This window comes from Pipistrellus kuhlii, unplaced genomic scaffold (assembly GCF_014108245.1).
Source record: "Pipistrellus kuhlii isolate mPipKuh1 unplaced genomic scaffold, mPipKuh1.p scaffold_m20_p_8, whole genome shotgun sequence".
Taxonomy (NCBI): Eukaryota; Metazoa; Chordata; class Mammalia; order Chiroptera; family Vespertilionidae; genus Pipistrellus; species Pipistrellus kuhlii.
Window position 1 is genome coordinate 51708463 of NW_023425584.1, and position 16648 is coordinate 51725110.

The 16648-nt window shown below is 36.3% G+C and overlaps 1 protein-coding gene and 1 pseudogene across 6 annotated transcripts in view; both read left to right on the forward strand.

Moving 5' to 3' along the window:
• ARFIP1 (ADP ribosylation factor interacting protein 1) overlaps positions 1–16648 on the forward strand; it is an 81740-nt gene that overhangs the window by 15889 nt on the left and 49203 nt on the right. For 5 of the 6 annotated variants that reach the window (XM_036423678.2, XM_036423677.2, XM_036423676.2 and 2 more), the window contains exon 2: positions 3489–3590. In XM_036423678.2, coding sequence (XP_036279571.1) covers positions 3498–3590 — 93 coding nt within the window. In that variant the 5' untranslated portion in view covers positions 3489–3497. Of the gene's footprint in view, positions 1–1682; positions 1788–3488; positions 3591–16648 lie in introns of those variants that run through there. The other variant, XM_036423675.2, reaches the window with a different exon arrangement.
• Positions 3626–4814, forward strand: LOC118711204 (annotated as a pseudogene).

Consider the following 16648-nt stretch of genomic DNA (forward strand, 5'->3'; position numbering starts at 1 on the left):
CCCTCAGCGGGTGCGAGCAGCAGCTGCTACCCCAATTGCCCCTCAGGAGCAGGGGGAGGTGGAAAAGCCCTGTGGGGCGATTAGGGCCGGCAGCTGCTGTTCACACCCGCTGACAGCACTGAGCACTCGGGGCCAGGCACTGGCAGTGGGTGTGAACAGGGCTGGCACCAGCAGCAGGTGCAAGTGCTGGGCAGGACTGTGGCACAGAGGAGCAAAGAATTTTCAGTAACCACCAGTGGCTTGCCCCGATGACAGTGACCGACTGGCGCCGCACCTTGGTCTGGCGCCCCCAACTCACCTCTCTACCATCCCACTGCAGCCAATTCCCGCCATGTTCTGCACTCTGCCTGCTGCCTATGCCTGGCAGGTTCCTTGCACACCCCCTGGTCGTCAGCACATGTCATACTGACCGGTTCTGATGTTTCTGCTGTTCAGTCTGTTTGCATATTAGGGTTTTATATAGAGAGATATTTGGAACACCAGCCATTTGTCTGGTACATTCATATTTTACCTCTATTTTCTCCCAGTTTGTGGCTTGCCTTTTCATTTTTTTCTCTTTTTTTGTTAATCCTTACCCTAGGATACCTTTTCCATTGATTTTCAGACAGAGGGGAAGGTAGCGGGAGAGATAGAGAAACATTGAAGCAAGAGAGACACATGGATTGGTTGCCTCCTGCTCGTGCAGGCCCATACACCCCTCCATGAATGGAGCCTGCAAACAAGGTACTCACCCCTGACTGGAATTGAACCCTAGACCCTTCGGTCTGCAAGCCAACACTACAACTGCTGAGCAAAACCTGCTCATTTTCTTTTTTAATAGTGTCTTTTGAAGAGAAGTTTCTAATTTTGATGAAGTTCAGGTTATCAGTGTTTCTGTTTTATTATTTATGTTTTTTGTGTCCTAAGGAATGCTTGCCTATCCCAGGGCCATTATTCAGTCTATGATATTCAAAGGATTCTTCATTTATGTTACAGTGACTTTGATCTCTAACTTTTTCAAAATTCTATCTTAGAATTTTTATAACTCTGCTTACATTGCCCATCTGTTCGTGTATATTTTATCCATTATAGCCCTTAGCATATTAACCATAATTATTTTAAATTTCTGGTCTGATAATTTCAACATCCTTGCCATGTCTGGCTGTGATACTTGCTTTGTGTCTTCAAATTGTGTCTGTTTATTATTTTGTTTTGTTTTGTTTTGTTTTGTTTGACTTTGGAGGAGCTGGTAATTCTTTCTGATAGCCAGACATGATATTTTTTTTTAAGAAACTGTTAACAATGTGTTGATGAGGTGAAGAAGGAGGGAAGCATTCTCTAGTCCTATGCTTAGGTCTCAGTCTTTAGTGAACCTGTGCCTCTGCTCTGGGAGCTTCACAATTGTTTCTTGTTTTTTCTCTACCCCCTCTTAGGTGTGTCAGGATGGCCAGAGTGGACTGGATTTAGGTATTTTCCTTATTTAGGTCAGTTAGACACTGATTGTATCCAAGGTTAGGTTCTGGTTTCTCCTGGGATAGGCCTTGTTAAGAACATAGTGCTCTGGTGTATTTCAAAAAAACAATTCCATTTCTCTTCCCCTTACTGGAATGATGAGGGGATTTTTCTCCAGTATTTACTGTGCTAACCTGGTCCAGTTCCTGGAGGTAAAACACATTGTGGGCCCCTCCTCATTCTCTCTAGAGTTTGTAATGCTCAGAATTGTCCATACCTGAACCTCCAGCAATTCATCAGGTTTCCCTATCTGAGCTAGTAGCCGAGGTCTTTTCCACTGGTGAGTCTTCACTCTGGTAAGCCATGACTCCCTGTATTTGCCTGTCTCTCCAATTTTGAGGCAGCATTTTGCCCTGTGTCCTCCCTCGCTTATGAATCCAAGAAGAGTTGTTGACTTTTCAGTCTGTTCAGCTTCTTACTTGTTGTTAGGATGAAGTGGCAACTTCTAAGCTTCTTACATTCAGAAATGGAAACTAGAAGTCCACCCTCAAAGTCAAGACTTAGTGTTTCCCCACCCCAAGGTAACCATGGTTCTGCCTACAATATTCATAACTCATTAGTTATTTTTGAATTGAATCATATAGTATGTACTCATTGAGTCTGGCTTCATTTGCTTCATTATGTCTGTGAAATATATTTTAATAAGTCTTTTTATATTTAATAGAAGTAGAGATTAAACCACAAAACTATTTGCATTAACACTTGCTTTTAGTAGTATAACAGCCTGTAAAAATCTTCTAAATTAATGTTCTTGGCAGTAGGTTCAGGCCTATAGATTAAACACACACACACACACACACACACACACACACACACACACTTATTTTAGTTGTTTGATTTAATTTTGGCAATTCTGTGCATGTGATATCAGGAGTAGCAGCTAGACTCAGATCTGAGCATTAAACACATATTGTTAGGTATTCTGTTGCTGACATATATTTCTATTAAGGCCTTTCTTCTAGTGGGCACCATTGTTAAATGTGTGTGAAGAGAGAGACACCTGTTTTCTGTAAAAAGTATAACTGTTAACTTTTTATGCTGAAGTTTTTTTATTTTTAAAATATGGGAAAATATTATTTTTAAGATTCTTTACAGATATGAAATTTTCATTTTAACTTGTAGCCAAATGTTTCTTTAAATCACATATGATTAGAGCAAGCAAAATTTTTATCAACCATAACTGATGCTCTATTATTGATTAACCATATTTAGTTTCTGAAAGAAATTTATATTTTCTATGGTTACAAAATTAAGGGATTTATTTTTAAACATTATTTGACTTTTAGGGCAGTAAAGTCAGAGTATAAAAATGTATTCTTCTAGTATAATAGTTTCAAAAGTTTTTTTTACATCAGGGAAACTCTTTGGACAAAAGCTGACTTAGAAACCCATTTTATACAACAGGAAAAATATAGCTGTTTTAGTTTGATTAATAATCAAGCTTGTCTTTCCCCATAATATTTTTCCAGCTGTAAGTGATAGTCTATCATAACACTATTTACAAGGCAAGGATATTGTAACAAGTAACTTGTGGGTTTTTGTTGTTGTTGTTGTTGTTGTTTTTAAAATATATTTTTATTGATTTCAGAAAGGAAGGGAGAGGGAAAGAGAAACATCAGTGATGAGAATCATTGATTAGCTGCCTCCTGCATGCCCCCTACTGGGGATCTATCCCACAGCCCAGGCATGTGCCTTTGATTGGAATCGAACATGGTACTTTTTAGTTTACAGGCCGATGCTCTATCCACTAAACCAAACCAGCTAGGAATAGTAACTTGTGTTTTTAATATAAAAACATAAGTTGAGTTCAATTTTAAAAGCCAGATGCATTTTTATTACATTAATATCATGTTTACTATGTGAGTATTAGGTAAATTATAAATTAATTTTTTAAATGCTGGCTTTTAAGTGCCTTAAACATAAATATGGTCTTTTAATGTTTCCTTTTACAATTTTGTGTTATCACTTTTTTTTTTTTTTTTTTTTTTTTTTTGTAGGAGTCTACCATGGCTCAAGAGTCTCCCAAAAATTCAGCAGCAGAAATTGCGGTGACTAGTAATGGAGAAGTTGATGACTCTCATGAACATGGCTTTAATAGGGTAAGAACACTTTTCTTTCTCTTAATAAAAGAATCATGATACCCACAGAGGCAAGGGTGGGAGAGGGCAGGATAGAACAGAGGGTCTCCACCCCCAAATGCCTTCTCTTGGGAGGCCCATTTGGCCACCAGCTCAGCTTGGCAGCAGTAGAGCCACTCACTCCAGTGTAACCAGTACCACCTGTCTTCGGAAAACTTTGACAAGACTCAAGGCGAGCTCTCCCCAGGTTGCCTGAAGAGGGGTCTTCCCTTGCACTCTTCAGGACACTGGTCAGCCATCCAAGAGTTAGAGATGTTTATGATTATTTCTGGGCCCTTCTGCAATGTGATGATAAAAGTGAGTGCTTTTTAATTAACCAGAGATCCTATAGAGTTAAATGCAGCCAATTATACACCGTGCATTTATAGAGAGTTCTCTTAAAGTCACTTCAAAAGGATCTACATGAGGAAATGAACTACATCACTGAAATAATTGAAGAACAGACCAAAAGATATCAAGTTTGGCATCATAGGCAAGTATTAGTGGAATGGCTAAAAGATCCATCTCAGGAGCTTGAGTTTGTTGCTGATAATCTAAACCAGGATGCAAAGAATTATCATGCCTGGTAACATCGACAGTGGGTTACTCAGGAATTTAAACTTTGGGATAATGAGCTGCAGAATGTAGACCAACTTCTTAAAAAGGATGTGAGAAATAATTCTGTCTGGAACCAAAGATACTTTATAATTTCTGACACCAGTGGCTACAATGATCGGTAGGCCTTTACTGGAAAGAGAAGTCCAGTACACCCTGGAAATGATCAAGCTAGTACCACATAATAAAAGTACATGGAACTATTTGAAAGGGATTTTGCAGGATCGTGGTCTTTCCAAATATCCCAATCTATTAAATCAATTGCTTGATTTGCAACCAAGTCATAGTTCCCCCTACCTAATTTCCTTTCTTATGGATATCTATGAAGATATGCTAGAAAACCAATGTGATAACAAGGAGGACATTCTTAATAAAGTATTAGAGTTATGTGAAATCCTGGCTAAAGAAAAGGACACTAGAAGAAAGGAGTATTGGAGATATATTGGAAGATCTCTTCAAAGCAAACACAGCACAGAAAGTGATCCACCAACAAATGTACAGCAATAATGCCATCTAAAAGAACTTGATAGACTGATTTTATTTTTTTAAGAGACTCTAATGCAGGAGTTTAAAACTAGAGTCATCATTCCCTGTGCCTGTAGTATAAAATATTCATCGCATAGGTATTGCTTTTTAAAAAAACTAAGTACAATGTAGCCATGCAGACTAGCTCTAAGTAATTCAGTTATTTTATAGCAAAGTAATTTGGGGGAGGGAGAAGGAAAAAAGTCCCATAAAGGTCCTTTTGTAGTCTTATTAACATTTAATCCCTTAGCATCAACTCCTCCCTAAATGGTATATGCATCAGGATTTACAGCATAAATGATTGTAGATAACTTTTCTGTACTGGATATGAGGTAACTTAAATTTTGGTTTAGGAAGCAAGGAATGCAATTGTTACTTAGAGCTGCTATGCCACACTTACAATATCTTGCTATTACTGTAACCAACTAATGCCAAAAGAATGGTTTTGTGATAAAATTATAAATGTATAAAAAAAGAATCATGATAAGCCCTTAAGTGTTGAGACAAAAGTAATAGTGTTTAATATAGGAATATTTTCTTAGATTGACCAAATTGCCAGGAATCTAATTTATCATGTAGGGATGACTTAGGTGTGTCATAATAGTGATTTGTTAGGGTTAAGCCCTAGGCTAGTAAGCATTTAGGCTTTGATGGTATCAATAATTCTATTGATAACAGAACAAGAGTGTGTCTGACACTTTTGGCATATCCTATATAATAAAACCTAATATGCAAATCGAGTGAACACGGAATGACCAGTCGCTATAATGCACATGGACTACTGGGGGGGGGGGGGGGGTAGGAAGCAGGGCAGACGCTCAAGGCAGGAACTGCCCCTGACTGGGAGATGACTGGCATGTCGATTGGGGTACAAGGCCAGCCAGCAGGCGGCATCAGGCCACCAGCCAAGGCAGGTGCCAGCAGGGGCCTCACGATCGCCCCGCCTACCGGTTGCTCCACAGATGGCCCTGATCGCTGGCCAGACCTACCCTATATATTAGGAACATTAGGTTTAAACATTAAAACCTGGCAAGGCTACTCTAACACTGAAAAAACAGGATGATACAGCGATAACATGCATGGACTCTGGCTTCTACATTTTGTGGTCAGCCCTGATTCTGACACTTATAACTGTGTGACAAAGCCAATTACTTAACTTCTCTCTGCTTCAGTTTTTCCACCCATAAGATGGGGAAAATGGTACTACTGCCTAAGAAGGATCATGTTATGTACTACTTTTTATAATCCGGGCAAAAAAATGTAGCTGCCCAAACAAAATGCATTTCACCTGTATGAAAAGTATGGTCACCGGTGCATGCAAAGAGGGATGTCCGACTGCTGGTTTACGCCCGACATCCCCCAATGGGTCCTGGATTGTGAAAGGACGCAGGCTGGGCTGAAGCCTCCCCACCCCCAGGCATAAATTTCATGCACCAGGCCTCTAGTTACTTTATAAAACTACTTAATTTTGTTTGTTATAAGAAAAAAATATTAAATATAGGTTATCCTTTTAAACATTTGCACTGTCTGATCTCTTTTTTATGTGTCCTTAGTACATAATTCCCAAGTAGACTGCTTTTGAATTTGCTGTTCACTTTCTAAAATTAACTTTTAAAAAACATGCTTGACTCATTGAAAAATGAAATTAGGAGTGCTTTAATTTTTGATCTGCCTTTCATTGAAATTGAAATGTAATGCATTTTAATGGTAACACTATGGGTTTGCAGGTGATATGGGCTTAAATGTCATTTATGCAATTTCTAGTGTTGCAAAATAAATACCTTAAGCAGGTATTTATTTAATCTCTTCTTTTTGCTTTCTAATCTCTGTAAATGAGAATCTTACTTTTGTAGAGATATTAACATTAAATGGGATAAAGTAAGTAATATGCTGAATATAATTTTAGAAATGATAGTGATGGCTACTATTTCTGGAGCTATTTTCATTAAATAACCCTTTTTATGTTATTTGGTACATATGTACAACTTTAAATAACTTTTAAAATATAGTTTTCATATTCTTGAAAATGATAATTATATTATCATTTTATAGTTTAAATAGGGCTCTCTTTATTTCATATGTTTAAGAATAAAATACTTGAACAGGTGATATTTTAGATCAGACTTTCTCAATCTCAGCACAATCAGCATTTTGGACCAGATAAATTTTCTTGTTGTGGCCTGTGCATGTAGGATTCCTATTCTCTTCCTACTAGATACCAATAGCACCCTCCAGTTGTGACAAGCAAAATGTCTCCAGACATTGCCAGTGTCTCAGGAGTGGGCAGAAACTTGCCTCTGTATGCAGTCAAAGCTGGTTAACTTGCTGCTTTGTAAGTTTACTCATTGGTTAATGTAAAATTCTCTTTTTGGAGATTCCCCTGCAGTGCTATTTCACTTTCTATTGAGAGGTAAAGGAAAAAAGGAGATGTTGTCCTGAAGGTCTTCCCTACTTAGATGTAATTTTAAAACTGGGAAAGGCTCCTTAGAAGCAACAATGCACTTCAACCAGCACTTCACCTCCCTAAAAGAAATCCAACATCATAAAACTTATTTCCATTTTTACCTGCTCTTATGAAAAATATATGCATGATGAGAATTTCTTACATATTTAATATGCTTTAAATAATATAAAAATTGGCCGTGTGATTGATCCCTTTTACCATAAGTAAAAAATAGTATTTTAAAAGCATCTTTTGACTATGTTGAATAAATTAGACCAAGGATCTATTAGGCATATACAGGGTTGGGGGAAAGTAAGTTTACAGTTGTTTGTATGGAAAATAACACAATAATAATAATACAAGAATAAACTCTGGCCCGGTCACTGTGGCTAAGTGGTTGGGTGAACGAGGATGTCATGATGTGATTCCCATTAGGGGCTGTGCAGGAAGCAGCTGATCAATAATTCTCTTTGATCAGAGACAGATGTTTCTGTCTCTTCCTTTCCCTTCCTCCCTGAAATCAATCTATATGTATATGTATATCTATATCTATACCTATATCTCTATATCTCTATATCTATATCTATATATTTAATAAGCTCTGTTTTTCATACTCACAACTATAAACCAACTTGTGCCCCACCCTATATCTATCTACATTTTGGCACACTTTTCCTTTGGTATTTTATTATTGATAGCAATAAAAGGGAAATTGCATTTAATCTCATTCACATTTCTATTTTAATATAGATAAAAGTTTATAAAAGTATTAAAGTGTATTTATTAGCATTAGACTATATTTTATGGACTAAGAAAGATCGCCTGTAAAACTGGATCATGACCACTTTTCTGAGGTATTTTACTTATATACACCTTCCTTTTATACATACTTGCTGTCTGAAATTGTATAATGGCTTTTATTTAGTGCATACTACACTTTAAAAAATATAATCTTGTATAAAATGAGCAGTCATTTATTAAGTTGTCATCACTTCGCTGACCTATTGGTGTCACTGTGGCACAGGCAATGAAATTACAAATGTTTTTGTGTCTAATGTTTCATTTCTCATTTGATTTCCCTTTTTAGTCTGAGCTAAGAGAGGCTCTGGTTAGAGTTTTCACATTTATATAGAAATTTTAATGTATGAACCTATAATAAGGATTCTTTGGCAGCACTTTAACATATGTTAATATTTTGAGGTTTATTCCTCTTATTCAGATAAGAGGCATAGGATAATGATTTTAAAATAAATTATTGCAATTTATTTAGAGCAAAAATATTTTTGCTTCTTAATAAAAAGTAATTCATATTTTTGAAAATTAGAAAAGTTCATTTCTAGAAATACAAATTACCGACTTGTAACTGCATGTTATAATTTATTGTTATACTGCTGGTCATAATATTAGATTATAAATGCCCAATTTGTGGCATAAAATAAAGAGAAGAAGAAAATAATTACCTTCATATGGTTGAAATTTCTTGTGAATTAAATTATATTTGGCAGATTTAGAGAAATTACCTTAATAGGTATAGCTGAAAGAAAACTTTTCTTGTAGTTGGCCCCAAACTAAAAATCCACAATTTAGGTTTTTTCCTCTAGAAAAAAATTTACATATACACAGGATACCAAGTTTTATATTCAATTTTAGGGAGTTTAGCAACCCCTAAATCCTGTCTTTGGATCCTTAGGTTTCCTGGATCTTAAAACCTCCTGATCTATAAGTTTTGAGTTAAATCACAGGATTTTAGTTAAGTGGGATTACCTTTGAGATCCCCAAGTCTCACTACTTTTCCCAAGAGTTTGGAATCACCTGTAGGAAAGAGACAGTGTGTAGCACACAACACAGTTATAGTTAACAATAGTTGCTCGATAAAGGAGTGAATTCCAATATAAGGACTTAAAATTTAACATGTTTTCTACTTCAGTCATCCTATCCTGGAGTTTGAATAGCATGTGATTGAGTATGTCTTTATAATACACAGTTTTTACCAAATGTGTATCTTGGACCCTTTTAGAGGTATGGCAGATGGTTTGCAAATGTTTTTGATTGTTTAAACCATGCAAACATAGATTCATTTTAAATATTTACTTTTCAAGTATGAAATATATTCTTAACTACTTTAACCAAAAATAAGTTTTAAAATAATGTGTTGTTATATATATATATATATATATATATATATATATATGTATATGTATATGTATATATATGTATATATATATAAATTAATTCTGGATTGGGATAGTTGTTAAAATTGTGAATAAATGTACTTTTTAATGAAAGGCCAAAGCCTTATCTAACTTTATTATAATCCATAGGTTGTACCTTTATTTATAAACAAATGCTATCATGAGTAAGTTTTTGATCTCTAGGAGGAATTTTTTGAATGGAGATACATATAAATTTTCCCAGTGATAGTCTTTGAATTAATTCAGCAGCATTAGACTTAAGACTCCAGTGGTTTTGCTTCCTGACTGTGACATGGTCCAAAGAGTGGCTATGGGAGTGCCAGTTGACTAAGTTAGGTAGAGCATGAAAGATGAGAGACATTAGGGATGAAGAAGTTAATGAAATATGAGACTAAAGTGTAGATTGGATTGTACTGTATTAGTTTAGCATACCTTTTATCTGCCCTCAATTTTTGTTGACTTTGTTCACAAATTATCAAACCTGAATCAAACTACCAACTTCAGGTTTTCTATAAGTATATGGAGTGGATGAAAATCATACACCTTTACAGATTGTTAATACTACAACCAGTCATTCTGCATCAACATAGGTAGGCAGGCTTACCCAATTGACGTTATTTTAAGTATTTTATAATTTGTATTTTAAAATAAAGTAACAAACTATATACCATGCTATTAGTAGACTGTTTTTGGTGAGCTGTGAAAATTCAGTATAGACACCTTGTATATAATTTTGGAAGGAATTGCAAACTGAACATAGAATCATTCCCTGAAAGTGTGCCCAGTGACATGCAAAGGGTTCAGAACATCCAGGATAATGGTAAGAGTTGGGATAGAGCAGAAGACTTGGATATGCCAGAGCCCCCAATAAAGGTTTGGGGTTGACTGCAAAGATGGTAATTGACAATGTTAAGGTGGTGAAGAGGGCAGTGAGGTAGGGTAGCCCACAAGGAAGTGGGGGCTGGGGTCAGTACTGATAGGAAAGCAATTCTCTACATCAGAGTTCCTCAAAATGTAGACAAAGGATTACCTGCATCAGAATCACTGGGTTTACTTATTTGAGTCACTAGGCTCTACACTCCAACTTTTTTTTTTATTTAATATATTTTATTGATTTTGTACAGAGAGGAAGAGAGAGGAATAGAGAGTTAGAAACATCGATGAGAGAGAATCATCAATCAGCTGCCTCTTGCACACCCCCTACTGGGGATGTGCCAGCAACCAAGGTACATGTCCTTGACCGGAATCAAACCTGGAACCCTTCAGTCCGCAGGCCGACACTCCATCACTGAGTCAAACTGCTTTCGGCTTCACACTCCAACTTAATGAGATTCCCAGCAGGCAGCTACTAGTAAGAAGAATCTGCATTTTTAATAGGTTTCTCGGGTCATTCTTACCCAAATTAAAATTTGAGACTGGTAGTTGAGAAGTACTGTGGAGGGCTGAGGAAAAGCTGACCCTGCCTTTTACCTACTTGGTAAATAGAGTGTTGGAGAATAATCAGCTTTGACACAAGCTAATGGTGGAGAGGGGGCAGAGGGGCCACTATGAGGAGGTTAAGGGTGTTGCAGTTTGTTTAGAGTAGAATTTGGGATGTGGAGGTCTGTTTGAATAATAGCTTTGCTTCTATCAGATATTCCTTATAGGCAGCCAACCATTAAAATGGCAGAGGGAAATTTTAAATGATCAAAACTCACAGAACATTTAACATAGTTTTAAAATATTTTTCTTTAACAATTATATTATGTAAATGCTTTGAAAAGTTTTACCCATTTTGAAGAATGAGATAGGAGGTTTAAATTGAGAAAATTACTTAGTAAATGAAGTGTTAGTATTATATCTGCTAGATGATAGAAATAATAAAGGGAAACAAGGTTGATACACAACCTTGGTTGATCTTAGTGAGCTTACAGCCAATGGGGTAAGAGGATATAGACAAATTAATTTTACCATGTGAAGTGATATGCTAGACCAGGTATAGCATGATCTGGGAACTGATAGGCGGAATATGGAGAGATCACCCGAGGAATTGCTATCTAAGCTGAATCTGAAGGATGAGCTAGCCAGATGAAGAAGAGTAAAGAATGTTCCCCCTTTAGAGGCAACTCTAAAGCCTTGAAAAGGATATAAGACCATAAAGTTAAAATTCAATATTGTTCAAGTGGAGAATATGGGGGCAGATGTGTAAGAAATGAGGCAGGCAGAGAGGGAAGTAGGGGCCAGATTCTTAAAAAACCTTAAAACCATGTTGAGAAGTATATACTTCACCTAAACGGTAAATGGAGAGTGGTCCTAAATGACATAAAAATGGAAGTTTCTCAGTCTGATTTGCTTTGTAGAAGTGTCTCTGCCTGCAGTTTGAAGAGAGAATTTCAGGAGTGACATGACTAGAAACAAGGGAGAAAAATTAAATAGATCAGTTCGATCATCAAGGAAGGAAGGGAAGCAAGACTTAGGACTTCTCACTTTGTAGAGAAACTAGAACCAGAAAGAGCATCAAGAGAATATGGTGTAAAGAAACTGTAAATAGGAGGGAAACTGGGAGAATATGGTGTAAAGAAACTAAGGAAAAAGAGAGTTCTGTAATTTATAGAATACTTGGAGAATCCTTACAGATTGTTGGTACTTACAGTATATGTTTTGAGAGTCACTCCTTTATTCAAGATTTCTCCTCACACCAAGTAATTAATCTCTAATTTTGCTTACCTCTTGTAGTGTTGTGCACCTTCTTAAGGATGTGTATTTTAAAGCAAATTTGCTGAACATTTTGCGTTTTGTATGTGTTGGTCTTGCACTAAATTTAGTTCAAAAGCAGATAACCTGCTAAATTATAAGTTCTAAACTTACATTTTTAATCTCATTCTTATCTTACCTCAGTTAAAATATGCAAAATGAATGCAAATTATTTTGGTTTAAATAAGCAACCCTCATAGTTTTATGGAAAATGTTATTATAAATGTTATTTTGTATCTTTTCAAAAGGATTTAAAGTAAACATGAAACTTTATTACTAAAAGCATTTTATTTTATTTTAGCTTAATTACTTGAAATTTTATTTTTAAAAACTATTAAATACTGCAGCACTATCCTCATAACTTGAATAGGAAGTTAACTTCAGGTTTATTCTACTTTATTGTACAATTATTAAGCACAGCTTTGCAAAGTCTTAAACTTTGAGTTGAATGTCAGTGACATAAAAATGGAAATAAGGGATTTTAAGTTGTTGGTTATGAATTAGCTCATTGTCTCTCAAATGTACTCTGGAAACTATAGGAGTGAATACAGTAGCAGATATTTAAAAATGTTACTAAGCTAGGCACAGCCTTATAACTGAGATACTTTTTTTAGAAAATGTGAAGGTTAATATAAAGACATATTTTAAGTTCTCAGAACTATGAGGTTAAATTACAATACTTAGAGAATTTATATTTTATCAAAAAATCAGTCAACAAGCTTATAAAATACTATAATGTCACAGATCATCTATTCCTCTCACATAATACATATTATTTTGTGTTTCACTTAGCTGCCAGACTACTGTCAAAATGGTAATAACTATGTTCAGAATTGAATGGACCCATTTGTTAATCTTTTGGTTAAAATCCTTGTATCAGTAACAGTTTAGGCACAGGAAGGCCTAAGTGCTTTTCAGATTTTACCTCTGTTTTACATAAAGAACATAGTTGTTTTTTTTTCCCTGAAAGCACTTTTGCTTGTTGAATAAAGGACCCCTGGGAGACTGTTGGGTGAGATGTAATATCCTCAGACAACTAGAAGTTATTTCTTCTGGAGGCCATGTATGAGAAAATGGAAAGTGTCCCTATAACTTCTTGAAAACGCAGGTGATCAGGGATAGCCATTGTGTTTACTGTTCAACCAATTACTAATTCCCCTCTTTCCAACTACTGTTACTATTATATCTCTTTGTTGGAAGTTTATACATTTTTGTGATAGGACAGATAATTCAAATAAGTATTATTCTCTCAGGTACGTTCCAAGAATACAGTAAACACAACTTTTTGGACCTCTGTGCCATTTGTATGTTGTTTTAGTTCTTAGCTCAAAATGGATCAAAGATTTAAATGGTAAGTGCTAAAACTATTAAACTCTTAGAAGAAAAACATAGCTCTGAATTTTAATAACCTTGTATTAGGCACTTTAGTTTCTTAGATGTGGTACCTAAAGCACAAGCAACAACAACAAAATAGACAAATTGGACTCTATCAATTTATAAAACTGTTGGGATTCTAAGAACACCATGAAGAAGAAGGCAAAAGGCAGCCCACAGAAAAAAAATGTTTACAAATCATCCTATCTAATAAAAGACTAATATGCAAATTGACTGTTGCTCCAACATACAAGATGGCCAGCAAGGGAGGGCAGTTGGAGGGACCAGGCCTGCAAGGGAGGGCAGTTGGGGGGGGGGAAGGCCAGGTCTACAGGGAAGGGCAGTTTGGGGGGGACCAGGCCTGCAAGATAGGGCAGTTAGGGGTGACCATACCTGTAGGGGAGGGCAGTTTGGGGGACCCAGGCCTGCAGGGGAGAGCAATAAAGGACGATGAGGCTAGTAGGGGAGGGCAGTTAGGGGTGACCAGGCTGGCAGGCAGGCGAGCAGTTGGGAGCCAGCAGTCCTGGATTGTGAGAGGGATGTCCCAGATTGGAGAGGGTGTAGGCTGGACTGAGAGACACACACCCCGCCCTGCACAAATTTCATGCACCAGCCTCTAGTATATATGATAAAGAATTTGTGTCTTACAATAACTCAATAGTAAAATGATAAACGACCCAACTAAAACTAGGGCCAAAGATTTGAATAGATATCTCTCCAAAGAGAATATACAAATGGCCAATAAGCACATGAAGAAGTGCTCAACATCAGTAGTCATTAGGGAAATGCAAATCAACACTACATTGAGATGCTACTTCATAGGATGGCTATAATGAAAAGGATAGATAATAAGTGTTGGTGAGGATGTGGGGAAGTTAGAATGCTCATACGTTGCTTTGTGGAATGTACAATGGGGCAGCCATTTTGGAAGGTAGACAGTTCCTCAAAAGATTAAACATAGTATTGCCATATAACTCATCCAAAAACACATACACTAATGTGATAGCAACATTATTTGTCAGGGGCAAAAGTGGAAACAGTCCAAATGATGGTCCATTAGTTAATGAATAGTTAAACAAAATGTGCTATATCATATAATAGAATATTATTCAACCATAAAACGAAATTAACTGCTGCCCATAGGTTTGAGTACAAACCTATGAACAAGGAAGTCACAGTTCAGTTCCCAGTTGGGCACATGCCCAGATGGAAGGCTCGATCCTCAGTAGAGGATGTGCAGGAGGCAGTCAGTCAATGATTATCTCTCATCATTGATGTTTCTCTTCTCCCTTCCTCTCCAAAAAAAATAATGAAATAAATATTTTTAAAAAAGAGAAAAAAGAAATGAACTGCTGATGTACAGGGTGGGGCAAATGTAGGTTTACAGTTGTTCATATGGAAAATAATACAATAATTAATAGATAATAAAATAAGAATAATCACTGTCTTTCACTTATTCACAACTGTAGACCTACTTTTGCCCCACCCTATATGCTGCAATATGAATGAACCTTGAACTTGATATGCTAGAAGACAGATACTATATGATTTCATTTATATGACTTTCCAGAATAAGCAAACCTATAGAAACAAAAAGATTAGTGGTTCTCAAGGGCTGGGGAAAGGTAGGAACGAAAAGTAGCTTCTACTGGGTGCAGTTTCTTTTTGGAGTGATGAAAATGTTCTAAAACTAGTGGTGATGACTATACAATTCTAAATAAAATTTATGGCATGAGAATTATATTTCAATGATATGCATACCTAGTTATTTACCATTTAGTTAAGAAATAGAACATCATTGTTATCTTTTAAGTCATTGTTCTTTCTCCACATAGCCACATGGCTCACTCTCTCACTTCTTTATCTAGCATTCTCCCCCATTTTACCTCATTAGAGAGACCTTCCCAAATTGCCCCACTTAAAGTAGTACCCTTTGCCTGTCAAAGGCACTCTGTGTCTCTATCATCCTGCCTTTAAAAACACACACACATAAACAAACAAACAAACAAAAAAAAAACAAAAAAAACCCTTATTGAGTCCTTACTGCTTATTTCCAGAACTTTTTATTACTTAATATATTATTATACAAATATTTGTTTACTATCAGTCTCCTCCCTGTAGTGTCCAAAGCTGTGGCTGTCCTGAAGGTGGTGCTCATCAAATGTTGGCTCCGTTTGTAAATAAATCCTTGTGTTTCAGATCTCAGGCAGTACTTCCTTCTTTTCTAGTTAGTTCTCATGGACTTAGTCCCTATTCTGAAGTCCTCAGATAATTAATGTCTTTACTTTGGTACTAAGTTCAACTTTTACGTTAATGTTTGTATATCTTGTCTCTCCAGTCAGGCAAAAACTATATCTTTTTATTTTCCCAGAAAGTCTAACATATAGTAAGAGTAAGCAAATACTCATTAAATTAAATGTGAAAATAAACCTATTGCTATGGCAGCTTCTTAATCTACAGATGTTGAGTCATAAATCCTTTAGTTCCTTCAACAAATTATTTATTCGACAAATATTTATTGAACATCTACTAAGCCTTGGGCACTATTTAAAGTGCTAAATATATAGCATAAACAAAATAGGCAAACTGTCTGTTCTCATGAAGTTTACAGTATAGTGAGGGGAGAAAAAACAAATATGCACATAATATTGTATATTTCTTAGTGAAAACTGCTAGAAGAAAAATAAAACAAAATAGGGAGTTCCCGTGTGAAAGTTGTGGGAGTTGCTATTTTATACATTGTTGGAAGGAAGCATCTCTGGTTAAAGAAGCAAGCCCTATGGATTTCTGGTAGATGAGCATTCTGGAAGAAAAATACAATAGTACAAAGGTCCTGAAATAGAGGGAGGTTTATTGTTTTTGAAGAAACTGTGTGGCTACAAGCCTGAGAGGCTAGTAGATGACGTCATATCATGTAATCCCTTAAGAACATTTGATGGTCTGGGTTTTAAGTCAAGTGAGATTGGGGGCTGTTAGATTTTATAGGGGATACTTTTGGTTGATAGGTGGAGTTAGAGCCATGTGTCATGGACAGAAGAAGGCAGACCAGTTGGGAGGCTCTTGGAATAATCCAGGTGAATATTATACTAGCTTATATTAGGGTGGAAGCAGTGGAAGGGGAGAGAGTTGGCTTGATCCTGGATATATTTTGAGAGTAG